The sequence below is a fragment of the Dermacentor variabilis genome, chromosome 11 (assembly GCF_050947875.1).
Source record: "Dermacentor variabilis isolate Ectoservices chromosome 11, ASM5094787v1, whole genome shotgun sequence".
In the NCBI taxonomy this organism is placed as follows: domain Eukaryota; kingdom Metazoa; phylum Arthropoda; class Arachnida; order Ixodida; family Ixodidae; genus Dermacentor; species Dermacentor variabilis.
Window position 1 is genome coordinate 57075472 of NC_134578.1, and position 20721 is coordinate 57096192.

Sequence of the window (20721 nt, forward strand, 5' to 3'; positions counted from 1 at the left end):
CAGAAGTGCCTGGTTATGGCAAGCGTAGACACCAGTCGCAAGGCCGGTAGTGACCTCTTGCGACACTTTGTCCTGCAACATGTGAAACATATTTTTGTGACATAGGTGTTCTTATCTAATCAATTCATAAAAAAAAGGGTTTGTTTGTTGTAAATTGCGTCACTGCCGACACTTTACACCAGCAGGTAAGTAGAATATGGTTAAGTACTGCAATAAGAACTCTGCGTCACCTCTAAGTAAACTCTGCATCGCTAGATGGCGCCACCAACCTGATGCTTTTTATGCCTCTTTATTTCCTGTTTTTCTTTTCGATCAGCAATTTTCAAGCAGCAATTGATTCTCACTCAGGAAAAGAAAATTTCTTCCATTTTAGTCACTGGGGACCAGGAGTCACTTGGCTTCGGTGTACGAGGCCTGTAAGATGGATTCGATAATGGGCGGTTGAAATTCGGGTTGAGCACTTCTTGAATGAGCACAGAATTTTTCCAGAAAAACATAGTGCTTGTTATAGTCGAGTAAATACAGTAAGCCCAGTCACACTACAGTGAAACCTCGTTAAACCGTAGTTGGTCGGAGCTCGGGAAAGGTACGTACTAAACTGTAGTACTGTTTAACCGAATAGCATGAGATCGCCCGCTTACCTGTCGAAAACGGAACTCAGAGAGAGTGCGATGAAAGGGGAAAAAACATGCAGTATTTACTAACTTCGCGCGACAAAAGCGTTATTTTCGTTTGATGCCGCGGCGGCCTAGCACGCCGACGACAGCGGCCTCAAACTTTCTGAAGCTGGGTGCCAGCTTTTCAGCCAGCCCCCTCTTCTCGGCAAACACTCGCATGGCAGATTCCTCGTTGGCGTTACGTATTCACCGTGCACGTGCGCAGCAGTGCTGCAGAAGTCCCGGGGGCGCCTTTTTCATTACAGGTGCCGGAGTTTGGAATAATTTTCATTTGGAATAGAGTTACATTATCGCGCCCCTATTGTCGTCGCGACGATTGCATTCATGAGGCTGACGCAACGCGCAGCTTATGCCACTGTCGGGCCTGAATCGCCCGTGCTATCGCTTTCCGTGTCGTCCTCGTCACTGTCGCTAGTCGACACTTCGGCAACAACAGAGGCAACGATGGCGAAAAGCCGAACCTCGTAGCCGACATATCTTCGCGGTCGCAGCAGCACTGCCGAGCAACTTCTTCGCATTCCAAATGCCACACACTGTAGTCAACAGCAGATCCCTGTTGCGTGTCAGCGCCGACTTCTTCGTGTCACGTTCGATAGCACGGACGATGTCTAATTTTTCTTCTATGCTGAGCATCCGGCATCTTTTTTATCCAAGCTTCGGAACGACGAGAGTCCTCACTTGCACGACGCCATAACGCTCTCTGGCACCGCGTCGAAATGATGTTGATGTTGATGTGGCTTCACGTGCAAACGCACAGGGCGCTTGGAGGCCGTTGTTCCGATCTCTGAGGCGTGTTGTTCTGCCGGGCCGCCCGATGGAGACGGCGCAGCGCCGTGTTTGCGCGACGAAAAGTTCGAACGCTACGTTTTAACCGATGCGTACGCAGTAAGCTGGTACGGTTTATGCGGATACGAAACACATTATGTTCAATGGCCGCTGAGTCGGGGATTTGACTTTACTACTTTTAAAACGAAACTACTGTTTAAGCGGGTAAGGTTTAACGAGGTTTTACTGTACTTACCTTCTTATGCTAACCTGATTTGTGCTCTAGTACATATGTATCCCACAAAAGGGTGCGTTCAGAGCAAAGATAAACAAAAGCGCTTCCTGCTTCTTCCTCCGCATTTCACTGCTATTCGGCCATGTCTGTGAGTATCTTTACTAACTTTATATTTCACAGATGTTGCCAGACATGCTAACAAATTCTTTCATATCTTTGCACACTCGTATGCAGGAACCACGTCACGATTCACGAGCGTAAACACACGGGCGAGTGCCCTTTCACCTGCAACTTGTGCAAGAAGGGCTTCTGCCGGGCCGAGGACGCCAAGAGGCACCAGCGCCTGCACACGAAGGAGAAATCATACGCGTGCGATGTGTGCGGCCAGTGTTTCAACGTTCACTCAAACATGAAACGCCACAGGAAGCTGCACACGGGCGACGCCGAGGTGTACGCCTGCCCAGACTGCGGCAAGGCGTTTGCCCAGAAGGCGCACCTCCAGTCGCACCTGCGCACGCACACCGGCGAGCGACCCTTCCAGTGCAGCCAGTGCCACCAACGCTTCACCGAGGTCGGCAGCGTGAGGAAGCACGAACGCATGATGCACGCAGGCGAGTACCCGCACCACTGCCCACACTGCGGCAAGGGCCTGGCGAACAACTTCAAGCTGAAGAAGCACGTCCGCGCGTGCCGAGTTTGAGCGTAGAGTGTGGTGGACGGGAAGGAACAGACGACGCAGACGACGAAGAAGAAATGAAAGAGGTTGTAAATGCGCAAATTGTTCTAGCGAGCGGACGAAGTATGGTGGAGCAGTGTCTGGCATTATAAATGCGGCAGTGCAGAAAGAAAGACCGAGTCTGACTCAGATGTTCAGTGTTTGCAAGCTTGTGCTTTGACAAGGACTTGACTGGCAGCTTCAAGCCGGAGGTCTTGAACTCTGGACACTACCACTCTTGTGACACCGTGCTCATAGAAGCAAACGGCATTGGAGGGACAGTTTTTGTGCCAACAAACAAAACAAGAAAGATGTAATGTTCATAGAAAGATTCCAATGTGGACTAGGGATCAGATGTGGGTAGACATTTTTAAGGTTAGAGAAAGTGTCATTTACAGGCCATACGAAGCGTAGAGCACACAACGGGTTGTCTACAGGTGTAGCAGAAGATTTGATAGATGGATTGGCTTGGTTAGATTTTTAGTACAGGCCTTTAGTTGGGTTTTCAATTGAAAGGGGCATGAAAGGGAGAATTGTCATCCAGCTGAACAAAGCCACAAAGCTACATTCAGCTTTCGGAGTAACCCACATGGGTTTCTCAGAAAGAAAGCTTCGCATCTGAGGAAGAACTTGTCGCCCTACCATCCGTGCTAACCAGGAGGCTAGCAGATCGTAGTGCGAGGGCGAATCAGTTGACAAATCGACCTGCAATCTGCTAACCTCCCGGATAACTCAGATGGTGGAGTGACTGCCTCGGAACGGTGTTGGTCCCGGGTTTCTATCCCGGACTGGGACAAATTTTTCCTCACGCTGCGAAGCTTTCTGTCTGAGAAAGCTGTATAGGCTTCCTTTGTAGATTTGCATTACATTTGGGTGGATGTCCATTTTTCCTTTCATGACACTTCCTCTTCCTTGCAGGATTCCACACAACTGATTTGCCATAAAAAGGACAGTACAATAGAAATGTTTTAGTTAATTTGCATTGTCAAATTACACCTGTGGAGTACCAGAAATATTGAATCTTCAAAGTACAAAGTGTAGTCTTTGTAAGCCAGAAATGCGAAGAATGAAACATGGAAGTTTCTGCCCTAGCTGCTCATAACATCATATAAGTATGTCTGCTCCAGACTAATCTCCAGACTAATCTTCGTGGTAGGTGTAAGCGGTGCTGTAATGAAGGGCATTAGATTAATTTTGGCAACTAACATGCAACCAAAGCAAAGGGGACGTATTCTAAAACGTTTGCCTTCTGCGATGGTCATGTTCCATAAATCAAGCGACTGCTTACCCGTGACGTCAGCGTGCACTACCAACATGCGCTGTCGATCGCTTCACATCGCATGAGAGAGCGCACGGTGCAAGTGCAAAGCGGCTCGGGTGTGTTGTTTTAGAGTGTAGTGGCCGCAGTACGGGTTCTGCGCACTGACTACGGTTGGTTACGGCCGCTTTGGGTAAAATACATTGAATAAGGAAGTGTGGAATGTTTTGTTTTAAATGAATCGACAACTATTGCCACGAAGCAATGCATATAAGACGCCACCAAAAAGGCTACTATAAACTACCACCTGTCTTATCTCTGCTACACTCCACCACCAACTGAATGCCAAAAGATGCCAAAAGACGTGTTCGTTTATTCAATATATGTCGAGAGCACCCATTGACACCATGACGTAAAACTGATGTAGGCCAGAACTACTAGATGGTGCTGTATATTTTCCGGTTTTGATAAAACCGCCAATCAACGTGCGCCATTGGCGGAGGCGTGGCCAGGGTTGTAGTTTCGCGGAAGGCGAATGTTTTGGCCCAGTACACAAGCATCTGTGCGCACCAGCCCCATCAGAATTTTACTGCCATGGCTGAGAATTAAACTTGTATGGCATCATATAAGTGGACAGGTTCTGTGGTTTTGGTGTCAATGCAAAATTCGTCCATAATCATATTTTTTTGGTCAGCCTTGTTCAGAAAAAAATCACAAGAATGTCCCTTATGTGACCTTGCCCTTGCAAGAGCATCCTGTTCCAAATGCATGGATCATTACTACATAATCAAGATTTTAAAAGTTTGGACAAAGAATGGAGACAACATTGCCAAGTGTTATGTTAAACAATGTGGAACAAAAGCTCCTTATTTTTTTTAACCTCCATGGCAGGCATCAATTGCCACCACCCGGCTGCATTTTTGGAAATAGCAATTTCGCTTAGTAATTGCTCAAAAATTATTTGAGTGAATTATCCTTTTATCCTTTGGTGGAACAATGCTCAGACCTCTGGTAAACCTGACATTATTGAGGGGCAACAAGAAGAATAAGGCTTCCTTGCAACAGACAGCATCGGCTGCAAGCTGTGTGATGACCATAAAATTCATCAGTGCAGTACACGAGAACAAGAGCTAGCTGGTCATGTTTGTGAATATATGACTGGAAGTGGCAGCCCAGCGATGTGCAGTTCTTGCCAACCAAAAAAAAAAAAGAAAAGAAATTCCACAGCCATTCTACTCTTTGAAGGTCAATGACCAGTGAGGCTGTATAGATCATATAATGTACAACACAGAGATGCATAAATATTTTGGTGTTGTTGATTACTGCACGCAAGTTACTGTAGCTTCGTGGTCGCTATCGTAGACGGCCAAGGGTTCGGTGATGATGATGGACAGGCTTTTGGCAAAGGTTAAGTCCAAACAAGAGCGTCTTGTGGTTGTTATCACCTTGGGATCAGTGTAGCACTGTAGCCCGAACCGTTCAAGCATAAACGAGGCCAGCCAATTACCATCTGGTCGCGACAAGTCCGCAATCAGACAAGCCCCCTCCTGCCGTCCAGAGTGATGGTGCTGGTACGCAACTCTACGAGCACTCAATTGGTCTTGATCTTGATGCTGCGCCTGCAAGCCGATTACTGAGCAGTTTTGCCTTGACGTAAACGAGCCAGCTGTGGAAGATGACGACGATGCTCGAGCCATCGCTGATGGTGATGGTTGATGCTGATGATGACAATGGTTTCCTCTTGCCAACGAATGACTCGTACACCCTTAAGCAATCAGCAGCAACGGAGCCAGGTGAGGAAGAAGACAACAACGAATGCGTGAGAAGTGGCATGAGCACGTTCATGCAGTTGTGGCATGGGACACCAACGAGCTAGTACGCGGGTTGTTCTTGGATGACGGAAAGGCTCTAGCCATACACAGCTTTACTGTGAAAGATTGCTAATTCATCCATTAGTTTGCTTACATTGAATTTGCTGACCTTTACTACATGTGTTGGAACTTGGAACGCATTTCTGTTCTGATTGCTTTCTGTTTTTTCCAGATGTATAAAGACCCTTAGTGCATATCTCTTATTGCATATCAAACTCTGACGTAAGGGAGGAATCGTAAAGAAACAGCAAAATGAAGCTACAAAGGAAACCCTGTATATGCGGATGGCTCTAAAATATACGTTTATGAATTCAGTAGAGTGATGAGAGAGAGAGAGAACATTTATTGGGACCATCGAGGTCGTTGCTCTTGAGGTCAAGTGGGTGGTGTCCTCATTCCAGGACTCCACTGGCCATGGCTGCTCGACGTACTTGCTGAACGAGAGCTTCTTGTCCCACCAGGGCATCGCCGGTCAGCTGTACCTCCCACCGCTCAAATGTCGTGCCAGGCGTCTTTAAGTGCTGAGGTTTGCCCCCGAACCCCCACGAGATGTGAAAGAGTCTAGGGCGTGTGTCGCCGCACCAGGGGCAGATGCCGTGATATGTATTTGGGAACATTTTACTGTATCTGTGTAGGTTTGAAAATGTGTTGGTCTGAATAAGTCTGAGAGCTACTGCCTCTTCAGTGCTGAGCTTTCTGTGAGGGGGAGGATAAATCCTGCAGTTGAGTCGCTGGATCTCGAGTCGGTCGCAGTAGTTGGATGGCAGGGGCACGAAGGTAAAGGGTGGGGATTGATGAAACGATTGGTCTTGCCCCGCTCGGTTGATTAGTGCTCGAGCTAGAGCATTCGCCCTTTCGTTCCCCTCCAGTCCCGTGTGGCCCGGCGCCCACGTGATTTGATGGGATTCTTGCAGCCTCTGGCCTAGAATCTGAGCCATCAGCAGCGGTGTTCATCTGTTGGTAAAGTTCCGGCAGGCTTGTTGCGAGTCGGTAACGACATGAACTTCTCTGCCTACCCTGTCTAGTTGCTTTATTACTGGTGCCGCGGCTATGGTCTCAGCCGCAGCTGGGGTCTCTGCCCTGATGGAGGCCGCGAGAGTCAAGGAGTTGTCGCTCCCGTTCACGGCGGCTACCACGAAGAGGCCTCCCTACAGGATATGCCGCCACGTCCACATACGTTACGTACGAGTCACCCTTGAATAGTCGGCGCTGTCTGTTGACGTGAGCCTTGCATTGTCCTTCATGAAGTTCATAACTCACGTGCTTCGGTATGGGGTTCGCCTTGATCTTGCCTCTGACCTCAGGTGGGAGTGATTGTTGCCCATCGGAATGGCATGGAGCTCCGTTGCCATTCCGGTCTGGTGGAGGATGGCTCTGCCCACCGCCGTGTTCTGTAGTCTGGCTTTTTGCGAAGCCATAACCGTGTCTGACAGCTCAACGAAGGTGTTGTGGATCCCAAGGGTCACTAACTTCTCATTTCAGGTGGTGACAGGGAGACCCAGTGCCGTTTTGTATGTGCCTCTGATGATGGGATCAACTTGTTCTTGGTCGCGTTCATTTAGCGAGTGGTAGTGATGCGGCATGCTATACGTTACTCTGCTGATCACTAGAGCCTGGACGGGGCGAAGCGTGTCCTCTTCTGGCATGCCCTTGCGGCTTCTTGTTATTCATTTGATAATTCGCGAGATCTGGTTGGTGGCAGACCTTAGGGTTTGGATGGTGTGGGAGGCTTTCAGGTTGCTCTGGATCCAAAAACCCAGAATCCTGCCTAGTCTTATTGCTTTCCGTGATCTTCTGGCCCTCTAGATAGAGGTTGATAGGGCTGGGGGACTTGTAGATTCCTCCTCCATGCACCCGGATCACCTTGGACTTCTCGGGCGCGCAACACATCCTGCTCGCTGCTGCAAATCTTTCCACGGCCATCGCGGCCTCCTGAAGGATCGCCTCTTCTTGCGCGTGGGAGCCCTTGGTGGCCCAGAGCGTGATGTCGTCAGCGTACAGGGCGTAACCTAGGTCCAGGAGCTTCCATAGCTCTTTGGGCAGCGCTAGCATCGCGACGTTGAAGAGAATCAGGGAGACTATCGCCCCTTGTGCCGTTCCTTTGCTGGGCACGTCGATCGTATCCGATCGAGTCTGGCCTATTCTGATGGTTGCTGTCCAGCCCGTCGGGAACGATTTGACGTAATTAAAGATGCACTCCCCGCAGCTGATGTCATTCAGTTCCTTGGGAATGGCCCCATGAGAGATATTATCGAAGGCTCCTTTCAGGTCAAGTGCGAGCGGGAGGTGTTCTCCTCCCTTCGGGATGCCCTTGAGAACTTCTTCCCTTAGGATTAGAAAAGCATCTTGCTCAGAAAGTCTAGTTCTGAAGCCAAGCATGGTGTGCGGGAAGAGGCCACCGTCCTCTATATAATGTTGGAGGTGGGTTTCAATGACCCGCTCGTACAGCTTGCCGAGGCACTAAGTCAGCAAAATGGGACGCAGGGCATCGATCGTGGACTTCTTGCCAGGTTTGGGAATGGTCACGATTTCCGCGTGTTTCCACACGTTCGGTACGTGGTCCTTGCTCCAGAGTTCCTCGTTTTGGTATTTGGTCAAGTCCAGGATGTGCATCGGGCTCAGGTTTCTAATCATGGCATTGGTGATTTTGTCAACCTCAGGAACAGTGTTGCGCTGTGAAGCTCGTGCCATGGCATACACTTCTTCCTCCGTGATTGGAGCGTCCAGTTCTGATCTTGGTTCTTCGTATTTTAGGAGGCAGGGTCGTATGGGGTCGCTGCCCAAGTATCTGGTATTTAGGGTGTCAATCAGATCCTGGTCAATCCCGGGGACTTGTGAGCGATTTCTAGAAGCATCCGACTGGTTGTCGATTTCGCCTTGTCGGGCTCAATCAGGCAACGTGGGATGGCCCACGTCTGTGCTGTACTCAGGGTACCCTTGAGGGAGGTGCAAAATTGTACCCAATTTTGCTGCGTCAGCTCGTTCGCGTAATTTCTGGATTCTTCGGTGATATGCTCGATTCGTCAACGTAGTTTCCGGTTTAATCGCTTTCGCTTCCACCGTTTGAGGAGGCCCTCACGGGCTTCCCACAGATATAAGAGCCAGCAGTCCTCTTCGGGCGTCTTGACCATGCGCTGGATGGTTTTGGCAGTTTGGATGTGGACGTTCCGAAGGTGCTGCATCCATTCCGCTATGTCCGTTATACCGTTTTCGTTTGGGGGGTACCACCGTTTATAGATTATTTTCAGTTCCTCATCTCCTCGCCGCGCCCTCAGCGAGTATGCAGCCCGCCTCTGTACCCGTGCCCGCGCCGCTGCTGTCGAAGTTTGCACCAAGGAAGCATGTCATCTGCTACAGGCGCGTGGCATTCCGTTGTGCTTTCGCACTGCTTAACTGAAGGCATTGCTCACACTTCACGGCGTCATTATCTGCACTGTACAAGTTTTAGGAGTTAGCCCACGTATGCGTACAAATGATCAGTGATTTAGAAAAAAGTGGACATTGGCGATTACATTTCGTTTTTGGCAGAATAGTCGCCTGCGTGCGCATTTCGCGCTTTTGGTTTTTAATGCATTTAAATGCTTTAAACCTGCTGTAAAAAACTACGCTGTCGAATATATGGCGTATGAATCAGCGTTTATTGAACAAAACATCTATAAACAATGTTATAAATTGTGTAAATCTAATTGACCGTCTGCATGCATCTCGGCGCTCACGTTTCTTACCTTCCGCATCTGTATAGCGAAATGAGTTTACTTTGCACTTTCGCTTGAAAGGTGACACTACCTCTCCGTATCAATCATACTGATCGCGAATAATTTTTATTCCTGTTTTCCGAACACGAAATCGCATAAGTCGGCATTAACAAAAATTAAAACAACAAAGCTTGAACATTTCCCCAATTTTATTAAGGATGAGATACACCCTCCAGGGTCGTCTAGAGAGGTTCCATGAAGCGACTCCTTAGTTTTCAATGCACATATAGAGGGCTACCTGATAAATGGATATCATGCTGACATTGCTCTGCTACCTCTGGTAAATAATTATAAAATAAAAGCATTACAGAGATGTTTTTAGTGGACTTGTATCAGCATATTATAGTTTATTAAAACTCTTCACACACTTTCAGAGACCTTCCTTTTCACTTCAGTTACCATTCACACGAGCTTTGCTTTTTTAAATTCTCTCCGAGCTCCACTGGCACTGTCGTTCTCCTGGCTCTTCTTTCGGGAAAAAAAGTTCATTCGTGTGACCAAATAGAAGCGTACAATCTGTGCTGTAAAATCACAGCTCTGCTCTGGGCAACCGATACAGTTTGTCCCTGTCCTGGCAAGGGCATCTAAAACCCTCTAAAAAAGGTCCCCGAAGGCTTCTTTTTTTTTTATGCTTGCACAACGGTGCTTTTCACACAACTAAACAGTTTCCTCCAAGGACAAGCAAGGCTGCCAGTCACAAACTCTCGTTCAATCACAAGCATTGCTTCAGGAGGTAGAGAGTCCTGTGAAGCCTTTGTATCCCTTTTGCACTTCATGCAGGACGTCACGTTCATCATTTTATGTGATTTTAAGTGATGTTTATTAACATATTGAAAGTCACAGAGGGAAAAGAAAAAAAAAAAGAAAGTGGCAAGTGCTTGCTATGCGCATCCCAGAAAAGCAAGTCGAATTATTTTCTAAATGCTTTTCTTCCGCCCAGCGGGGTCAACGATTTGGTCAAGTACCAGAAATGGGAAGTTCTTCAACCACACGAGCAACGCGGCACCAGTTTTCTGCAGACAGATACTACGTAGCTCATGTCTTTGCGAACTACGACACTCTTCAATATTGTGTACCTCTCCCTCCATTCCTGCCTCGTAAAAAACAATCTGTGATCGCTGTCCATTTAGTCTTCAAGATCTGCTGATCTCCACTGTCGAGGCAACCACAAGGACGCGCTCTTCTCCACCAACTCATTAACATTAAAGCTGATTTGCACGGGCTCTGGTTGCTTTTGTACGGCGTCCTCTGCAGTGTCGCTCTGAGTTGCCGCTGCGTTTGTTGCGACACTCGCTCTCTTTTTCAGAGATTTTCTCCATTTGTGATTTGAGGATAAGTACTACGTGAGATGGACAAATATGGTAGGAACTGCATCACTCCTGAGAGACCATACTCTGCGCTCGATATCAGTCACTTTTCCATTAATTATATGTTTATACGACTTCACAATGTCCCCTTCTTGGAAGTGGGTGTCACACACTTTGGATGTTTTCCCCAACACTTGGTCTGCGTGGGGTATCGCTCTCTCCCACTTTGCAAGGAGAAGCGGATCGATCGGCGGAGAGAACTGCCTCTTCTCTATGTTGCGCCGGCACCCACTGGTACATCCCGGCACGAAACACGTTGGCATTTGGTTGCCCAGTCCTAACACATTGTAACGAAGATAAATCACACGCACCACCTACCTTCTGACAGCAAAAAATAAAAACTGGCATTGAAGAGCGCCAGCCCACACTGCTTGCATACTTGCAGGTCCCAAGGGCAACATGAGCGCCCACACCGACTGCACCATACCATACACGGAAAGCTGCTGAAGCGCAGCTTATGCACTACTCACGATAATGCACACACACTTACAGGGAAAAAATCAGGACCACTCAACAAAAAAACGCGACGCAAATGCTCACGTCTACTGCAGCGTCGGTAGCGTTGCTGCACTGCAGCATGCCTAGCGTAACGCAAACTTTGACTGCAGCGCCATCTCAGTCCCTAGGCACAAAACACGCCCGCTTTGGAAGGAGCACTTTTGAAACTAAAAAGGCTTTAAAAATTGTGGGGGGTACTTCCTGTACGCCTCCCGATCCGTGAGCCTAATTTCACCAATTGTTCTCTTGAGTTTCGGGGTGGATACCGAGATGCTGAGGATGTATTGATCGCTGCCCAGTGTTTCGCCCAGGTGCGTCCATGAGTATTCCTTTACGTTTTTGACAAATGACAGGTCCGGAAACTTGTCTCGACTTACACTGTTGCCTACTCGGGTTGGTTATCAATTCCAGGCTCATTTGGTCAACTGCATCAAGGAGCGACCTCCCCTTTTGCATGTCTTGTTGGTAGCCCCAAGTCGTGTGTCTAGCATTCATGTCTCCCACCACTACCAGCTGGTTGCAGCCAGCGGCTCTCACGCTGTCGTAAATGATGTTGCGGAAGTCATCCTTCTGAGCCCTTGGCAGACTGTCTACCCCTCTTCTGCAGGAGGACTTCCACTAGCTGGCATTAATGTCGTGATGTTGATAATGTCCCACGGCCATTATTATTTTGTGAACTAAAACTGCGACCTTCGGTGATCCCGCGTGTTTAATTATGTAGTAACCCCGTAGCTTGATCGGCTGGTTCCCAACCTCTTGAAGGCAGATGACGTGGGGGGGGGGGGGTGATTTTGAATGAAGAGCTGGAGTGAACTTGCCTACTTGTTGAAAGAGCGAAGATTCCACTGCCAGATCTCGAGGTGTTCGGGTGTGCTGCATGTAGTGTTAGCCATTGCTGACGTTCATGCCACCGCTGTCGCAGTTGTCAGCGTCGCTGACATCACCCGTGTTGTTTATGTGCCTGTACGCCTTGATGCTTGAATTGCTGCTCTCGTCGTCGACCCGCTTGCGCGAGCCAAACTCAACCTTGCATATTCTTTCAAGTTCTTCATGGCTTAGTGTGTTCTCCTTGGCTTTATTGTTTAATTTGCCCATCTGATAAAGCATCTGTTGCCGTCATCATTAGCCTGGTTACACCCGCTGCAGGGCAAAGGCCTCTCCCATACTTCTCCAACTACCCCGGTCATGTACTAATTGTGGCCATGTTGTCCCTGCAAACTTCTTAATCTCATCCGCCCACCTAACTTTTTGACGCCTCCTGCTACACTTTGTTAAGAACGGCCAGCTGAAGTGCAAGTTTTGCCAGCCAGTTGCGACAGCGGCGGCAACTTTCCTGGAACGCCACCGTTACACTCTAGCCTCGTCGCCGTTGTGACTGAACGCGCTCGGCGGACCTACTATTGTTACTGAGCCCGCCACCGCCAACCTGGTCTGCCGCGAGCGGGGTAGTGCCCGCGGGAACGTCTACTGAGGCCTCTTCCCACGCGTCGTTCGAGACGCAAGACAATGGGCTACCGGCCACGCTGTGGGGGTCAGCTCCGAGTTCTATAAAGTCCGTCTGATGTCGGTTCTGTACCATAAGCCTCGTGCAAAGAAGTGTGTGTGTGAGTGTGTGTAAGCCATCCCGCAGAGAGGCGGCTTGTTTACAATGACTGGATGAACGTTTCCGTTACCTTGGAATCGAGGGGGGACCGAGTGTTTATAAACCGCTGTTGTGCGGATGCTCAGTGCACTTTCTCAAGCAGTCCCGTTAGACAGGTATTTTCTCTCGCAGTCATGCTAGACTGATGTAGGTACTGTAAATAAATCCATATTCCTCGTTCTCGATGAGAAGCAGTCCTTCCCCTCATCAACGTCCTCAGCGTGGATAAGTTGGAATACGGCATGGGCCAGCTACCTTCTAATTCATGCAGGATTCCAATCTTGACAACGGGTTACGAGCGATGGGATTGAGCCCCCAATCCTGACAGCTTCCCTTCCCTTGGAATCCAGTCCATAACCCTTAATGACCATCTGTTGTATCGTAGCATAAATGCTTTTGAGGGTGACTACACTTGACTGGCCTGCCGCTGCCGAGACCGCATCGGGGAACGAGGAGGGCATGGTGGTTCTTGAGGGGGGGAGGAATGGAGATGGCGGGCTGGTGGCCTATCGTTCCGCTTTGCAGCCCTGGCTGTGTCTTGATGTTTGTTTTGCTTAGCAAAGCTTCTAAGCATTGCATGCGTTGATTTAGGTCGTTAACCTGAGCTTTGAGTTTTTTTATGCTCTTCCCTGATGCGTGTACATTCTGGTGCATGTTTACTATTGTCACTGGTATTTTGAGCGGAGGAGGTACTAGAAGACTGATTCCAGCTCACCTTCTTGTTGTTGGCTTGGTTCTTCTTGCCCGATTGGTTCTTCTGCTTCAACGTAGATGACGAAATAGAAAGCTGCCGCTGCCCTTGCTTCCCTCCTGGCTTTGGCCACTCCAAGTGGAATCGGGACCTTGACCTGGACTGGGCCCGGGACCTTGAGCGGCTCGCCGAGGACTCCGAGCTGAACCACCGCAGGCGGCTTCACCTTGTCCTTCCTCCATAATTGTCGTCTTCATTTCTCCTTCTAGGCAGAGGGTGCTTTTTGGTGGTAGCGCTGTTGTTTTTGAGCTTTTGCTTGCACTCACGAGACCCCGTGGCATGGGCTTTGCTGCAGACGGCGCACTTGAGCGAGCACTCGTGGTCGTCGGTCGGGTCGTGCGTCCCGCAAGCGAGACAGATCTTGATGTTCAGGGTAGGACAAACATCCGATCGGTGTCCCATGCACTGGCACACGTAGCAGATTTGTTTTGTGGGCTTGTAGGGGTGGCACTTGGTCTCCCCTCCGTAGTAGTAAACGTATCGTGGAACTACGCGAGAGCTGAACATGATCACGGCCATCTTGGTCTTTCCCAGCATGCAGGCCTGCACGATTTCCACGCCTTGAGTCCTCGCCCTTGGGTGAGTCATAAGCTCCTCGGGTGGGGTATCCGGGTCGATTCCATGAATGACGCCCGGGCCACTCCATCCGGTGCCACAACATAAGAGTTGACTTCGTAAAGGTTGCCACTCAACACAATCCACGTGATCTTCTGCGCAATATCCGCACAGTATCCGCACCTCCTGATCTGGGGTACTAACAATCATTATGTTGGAACCAGGTCTCAAGCGCATGAGGAAATGCGAATCGTCAACTTTCCCTCCACAGGAGGCCGAGATGGCTTTCGAGATTTGGTGGTTGGTGAAATTCTTCACCTGAAGGCCTTTCTTGGGTCGAATGATAATTTTGAAGTCACTACGTGGCAGGGGGGGGGGGGGGAGTCGTCGCCTCTTCTTAAAAGAAGGCTTCTTTGATGCCCCAGCACCTGCAGCTGCGTAGGATGTTGATGATAATGCGGTGGCGGAGGAGCGTGATAGCAAAAAGATTACCCTGCCTGCCATGCGCACTTGCTCGCCTCTGGCGAGCTTCTTCTTCGTTCTTGGCTTGAGGTGTAAAGACCAAATGAAATAAGGACATTCCGATAGAGAAAGGTCCTCGTCCATAATGGCAGAGTCGTCATGGCGATCTTCTGCGATCTCTTGGAAGTCCATGGATGTTGTTTCTTGCAACGAAGGTCCTTTGGTAGCTTGAACAATAGCACCGGGGGCAGGTGGGGCTGTAGTAACAATTACACTCCCTCCGGTAAAAGTAGAAGCGGTTAGCTGGGATCCAGCGATGTGCGCCATAGTGAGCGTCGAGAAACCGTAGCAAGCAAGCGAGCAGCAGCAAAGGCAGCGGAACGCCTTGCCTACCTACGCGCTGCCACTTACGGTGACGTCAGGCTTAACATGGCAGCGCCACCCCGGAGAACTTCAAAATCCAAAAGCGCAAAATAATATTCACTCGCAGTTTTCACATGGGGGGTCCGGATAACTTCACGAAGGTCTTTCGTCAAAGACTTCGTTCCTGCGATGTGAATTTCTCACAATAATGAAAGTCGGCAGAGCCCATGCGGAGCACGTCTACTTGCTCGGCTCTTCTTCTTCTTCCGCGAGCAATGAAACAACTAGCCCAAACTGAAGTTGTCATTGATTTGGTAAACTGACGTATTTTGCACTCCTTGCCCCAATCTGCACCCCTTCCTTCTTTGTTTTGCACATTCTTCAGAGGACACACACACAGGAACTTGGATCTTTAAAGCTAGATACGGAGAACCGAGCACCGTGTCTGTGTGTTGCAAGTGTGAAATGTGGCGTACGTGAAGCAGTGAATCGGTCCTGTTGCGTCTTCTTTGTGGCATTACTATAGATGACATCGTCCATGAAAATATTGTTATGATGAGGCGAAGAAGAGAATGATGACGGTTCTGAAGACTATGAAAAGTGGACACAGCCAGGCTGGGCTCTCTTCCGTTTCCGCGAGCGTTCGCTCTTTGTAAATATATTGTAAATAATTCTATACCCGTAACATTTGGTGTAGGTGCGGGGTACCCATCTTCATCGCAATGGAGTTCCGCAGCAGATGTTGCATCCAGTTTACGACAGTGCCTCCTGGGGACAACACCTGATCTACGCCTGCACCGGCACCGTCGGCTACCCAGACCCTGTACGTTGCTCTTCCACATCCGCATGACCCGGTACATTCTCCAGTCTCAATGGTACGGACATAGAAGAATGGCTTAGCATGTACGGACGTGTCAGCAAGGGGAACAGGTGTTACGCGATCATAATGCTAGCCAATGTCATTTTCTATCTGGATGGAACTCTGTGCATTTGGTTCCAAACACATGAAGAGGAACTTACTAGCTGGGAGCTGTTCAAGCAGAAGCTGTCCGACCTTTTTGGGAATCCCTCTCACCACCAAAAAGCAGCTCACTACCCGTGCCCAAAGTGCGAATGAGCCGTACGTCTCCTATATTCAAGACGTTCTCGCCCTTTGTCACAAAACTGACATGTCCATGGCAGAGTCCGATAAAGTAGGACAGATCCTCAAAAGCATTGCAAATAACCCATTTAATCTCCTGGTTTTTAACATTTCTACTGTTGACGCCACCATAAAGGGATGCCGCCTCTTTGAGCTAGTGCAGAACCACTGTGTCGCCCATCAAGTTTCCGCCTACCGAAGGGGTTGGCATCCCCTGTCCGCAAGTGCCTCCGCCATTAGGAACCTGGGCTTTTGGCGTGAGGACGTCACGCCCAGGCCCTCATTATTCCTTAAGCCGCCAAGATATTGAAGCTCTCAACGTTGGCCCCGGGGCACCACATGGAGGTATAAATGGCATCGAGGCCAATGATCTGGCCTCTGGAGGGTCAAGCATTGCTCTCCGTGCCACCTACACCGCATGCACTAGTGCTCATAGCTGCACTATTATTGCCCGACCTTATTGTGATTTGATTACGAGCGTTTACTGACAAGATACTAACCGTCGGAAATGCTCTGGGAATTTGCGAAGTTGCTTTTACTGCTGTAATTTAGAACCTTGAATTTGCAAAATTCCCATTTTAACAATGTTTTCTGCTGCAAGTACAACCTCGTTATGTTGAGGCTTTCACTGTACTGCTCATGGTAATGATTTTTAGAGCACACTTCTTGGGAGTGATTTGCCTTTTTTTTATGATCACTTTTTGCAAGTGTTAGGTCTACTGCAAGTCTTGCAATGCATTTTATTTGTTTGTTTGTTGGCTGTTGTGTACTTGAGCACAAAATTCAGTGCAACAAGAGAGGCCAAGCCAAACAGGCTCATAAAAACTAGCCCGTCATGATGTACCCAGGTGACCAGGTGAAAATATTGCTACTGATTTTCAAGTGGTACTACCGGTTTTCAAGTGGTGCGAACTTGTCTGATGTGGTCCCAGTTGAAGAGATACGGGTCTGTTACTGGTTTCAACTGGTCCCAGTAGAAGGCTGTTGGTCTTCAATTGGAACTGTGCTGGTTTTCAAGTGGTGCTATTGGTTTCCAAGTGGGATGAACTGGTCTGGTATGACCCAATTGAAAAGCTAGTGGTCTATTGCTGGCTAGTGGTCTGTTGCTGGTTTCAACTGGTCCCAGTAGGAGGCTGTTGGTCTTCAACTGGAACTGTGCTGGTTTTCAAATGGTACTATTGTTTTTTTAAATAATAATAATGACTTTATTTGTTTTAAGTGGGATGAACTGGTCCGATGTGACCCAGTTGAAAAGCAAGTGGTCTGTTAGTGGTTTCAACTGGTCCCACTAGAAGGCTATGAGTATTCTATTACCTTACTAGCATATTGGCCGGTGAGCTGGCATGTTACTTTATTAGGCATCGGAAAGGGAAAGCACATGTGGAAGGCCATGTGGCTCAAAACAGTGCTAGCAGTAAAAAAACAAAGCAAAAAAACTTTTTTCAGTAAATGACACATGAGCAGTACATGTGGCTATTGCGATGAGTCATGACCAAGGCGTAGCTGTCCTCACTCTCCGAGAAGCAGAGGATTTGAGAATAAAAAGGGTTTCTTAACTGCAGCCGCAGCAGAAAGAACACATGGGTGGCTGTGATGAGCCACGACTATGGCGGCGTTCTTTCTCCCCACCCTATAGGACTTGATTTTATTCAAGATAAGGAGACGCCGCTTTTACTACAAACATTTCAGTGCTTAACCAAACATAGTAATGCTACAAATAGCAGCTCAAAACAGTGTAAATACGTTTTCATAAAACAGACGTGCCATCACAAAGCTATATGGGAAACGTCATAGTTAAAAGGAACTTCCTTTCTACTTACAACAGTGATCCAATCAGAAGGCAAGCAGTTGAGCTTGCTGGCACTTTCATTAATACCCAAGGCGGGTGTGTGCCTTATAAGTGAGGTATGACTTGCAAGTTGCCCAGGCATGGTGAGAGAACGAAAGCCCAAATCTAATGCCTCTTTTGAGGTCATTGAAAGAGTGACAAGGAAAGTCGCCGACACACACCATAACACACATGCTCATCTGTGCATACACATACTATATTAAGGCCACATATTCAAGCGAAGCAGGTTAGCCATAATCTAGGTACATAAAAATATGTAAATATAATTCAAAATACTCTCTGAAACATATAGGGGGAAAAAACCGAAGAACTGCACAAGAAGTTACAATATCGAAAATTCACTGCAAAAACATTTCGTGTAGCTTTTTCTCCTAAGGCAAAGTAAGATTTCAAGACCACTTTGTTTAAAAATTTACCACTGTAAACAAACAAACTTCACCATTTACTGGCAATACTTTGTACTGCGCGTAATAACCTTCCCATGTTCAAATTGACTTAAGTTGTCAATTTAGATGTCAAGCTGTAAGGAATACAATCTCATGATTGCCATAATTCTTAATTTAGCTACTCTATACAAATGACGCAGCTAAAGTTGAACAACTGTGACATCTCCCAACCATAAAGTTGTAAATATACAATATGTTTTTCTACTTAGCTATTGGACAGTCATTGTTGAAGAATACGTACACTGTGCAAAACATTTAATTCAAACATTTAAAATGGTCGGGGACAAAACACGAAGCTGTCTCAACATTTCAAATGTGTAGCAAATGCTATAAATGAATGTTTACATTTGATTGTTGAAAGGGAGCAGGTGCCAATTTTTGTGGAACCTAATTCAGTGCAATGCAAAGCGCAATGGTACATGGTACTCGTGGCACCCAATGCAGCAGCAGCGGTAATGCCAGAATGTCGTGAAAAACATTTGACAGGAATTTTCCAATCTGTCGAGGTCTCGGCTTTTAAACAAAACTGTGCCTATGGACATGCTTCTATTAATATAAGCCACATTCTTTTCATTGCCACCATAATCTCCCAACACATTTTAGTTAGCTACCATAAAAGCCCCACTTAAATTTCTAAATGCAAGTTTTGTGCTAATTGTGAGCTTGCTCCTGAAAAGCTCCCTGTAGTACTAAAATTAAAACAAAAATTTTATAGGAAGGCGTCTACGCTTAAATTGATACATGCACTATTCCCAAGTCAGCTTGCCAACAAGTGTTTTATGCGCTAGCCTTACAAACAATATTTTACCACCACACTCCATGCAAGTGCATGAGCTAACATACGTTGATAATTCTAGTAAAATTTCCTGCTCCGCTCTCGGAGATTCCATTACATGATTTGTATTATAGGCACACTCGAAAGAGAACCTACGAGACAAATATTTTTATGCAACTACTCACATCTTTGAACGAAACAATGTGTTTGATTTTGAGGCATTTTCCTTGACCTGTCACAAAAGCAATGCTGTCTGTTTTGTTTAGCCTTGAGTACTGCTCACTGTGGAACATGTTCCTGGCTACAATGAATTGGTCATGTTCCACAACAGGGCCACAGATAATGTTCCAAAGATGTTTGCGAACAAAGCTGAGCAATGGCTCCGACACGCCTCGTGGCTTGCTCACAAGGAGAACGGCATCGTTATTGCAGTGACTAGACTTTGCCGAAAATCGCAATGTATGTGGACTGGCTTGTGCACTCAAACTCTTATAGTTGCTGCAGCCATCATCATGCATTCAACAATTTGAATAGGCACACCTTTGGCTGACATCACTAGCTCTTTAAGGTGACCAATGTGGGCCTCAAAACTGAAGCAAGAGTGTGCCCAAAGGTGACCTTGCAGGACAATACTCTCTGGGATGTGCAGGATGTACATTGTTTGTCATGTGCTTTTCGTCATACAAGAACTACACGTCAACTACAAGCCGTACAAGACAGTATGTACTAGCAGTAATATTGTCTTCGCTCACTGTATCTTGCAGCAGCCGGGCAATGGCTCGTACTAAAAGTGAAAAATGCTTTAAAAACTGTGCTGGCAAAAGCCCCTCAAGCCATGGTAATGCCTTGAGGGGCTTTGGTACATGTCACGCAGTCTTTTATTGCATAGTTTGTGTTTCGATTATGTCATTCCCCTCTGCGTTGCACTGACACTTCCTTGCTTGGTTTGCTCAAAAATCTGTTTAAATTGTGCTGGGTTTTGCCAGTAGTAGTGTGTACCAGCCAGCTGTTTTCAATACTTTGTGACACGTTATGGACTCCTCGGAATCAAAGTCCTTTGTTGTCATCGACTGCAACCCATGTGCTTTGAAGTAGTAACTCCCTTTTTTTCTTTTTCCATGTTGCAACCTTCCTCCTCCTCTTGCAGTAGGCAGTCAATCCATGAGGGCAGCGTGCAAAAATGTTCATCTTAAATGCCCATTCTGGTGGTGTTGCACTTGTTTTTCTGTTCCCATATGTATATATATACATATATATTCAACACTTCCTGCATTGCTTGACGACACTTTTTGTGCTCTGCTGGATGCCTAGGACCAGCAGTTTTGCATATACATATGTGCAGCGTGCACACAAAGGCTGTGAATACCGAAAATGCCCATTGTCCACATTCTAGTGGTTGTAATAAATTCGAGAACTATAAGCACTCCATAAAAAGATTGTAATTTCATGTGCACACAATATTTGAGGTCTCTTGCTCTGTGTACAGAAGTTTGCTGGCTTGAATGAGTGTGTGTTTTCATTGTGCGAGTGTTAATAGATATCTGGTGAAACAATTTGTATCGCTCGTTATTCAAATAAATGAGATATCTTTCTTTA

General features: G+C 47.5%; 1 protein-coding gene across 3 annotated transcripts in view; it reads left to right on the forward strand.

Moving 5' to 3' along the window:
- The window catches only part of LOC142564615 (uncharacterized), a 37818-nt gene extending 17097 nt beyond the window's left edge, over positions 1-20721 (forward strand). For all 3 annotated transcript variants that reach the window (XM_075675675.1, XM_075675674.1, XM_075675676.1), the window contains exon 8: positions 1912-20721. In XM_075675675.1, coding sequence (XP_075531790.1) covers positions 1912-2377 — 466 coding nt within the window. In that variant the 3' untranslated portion in view covers positions 2378-20721. The remainder of the gene's footprint in view (positions 1-1911) is intronic.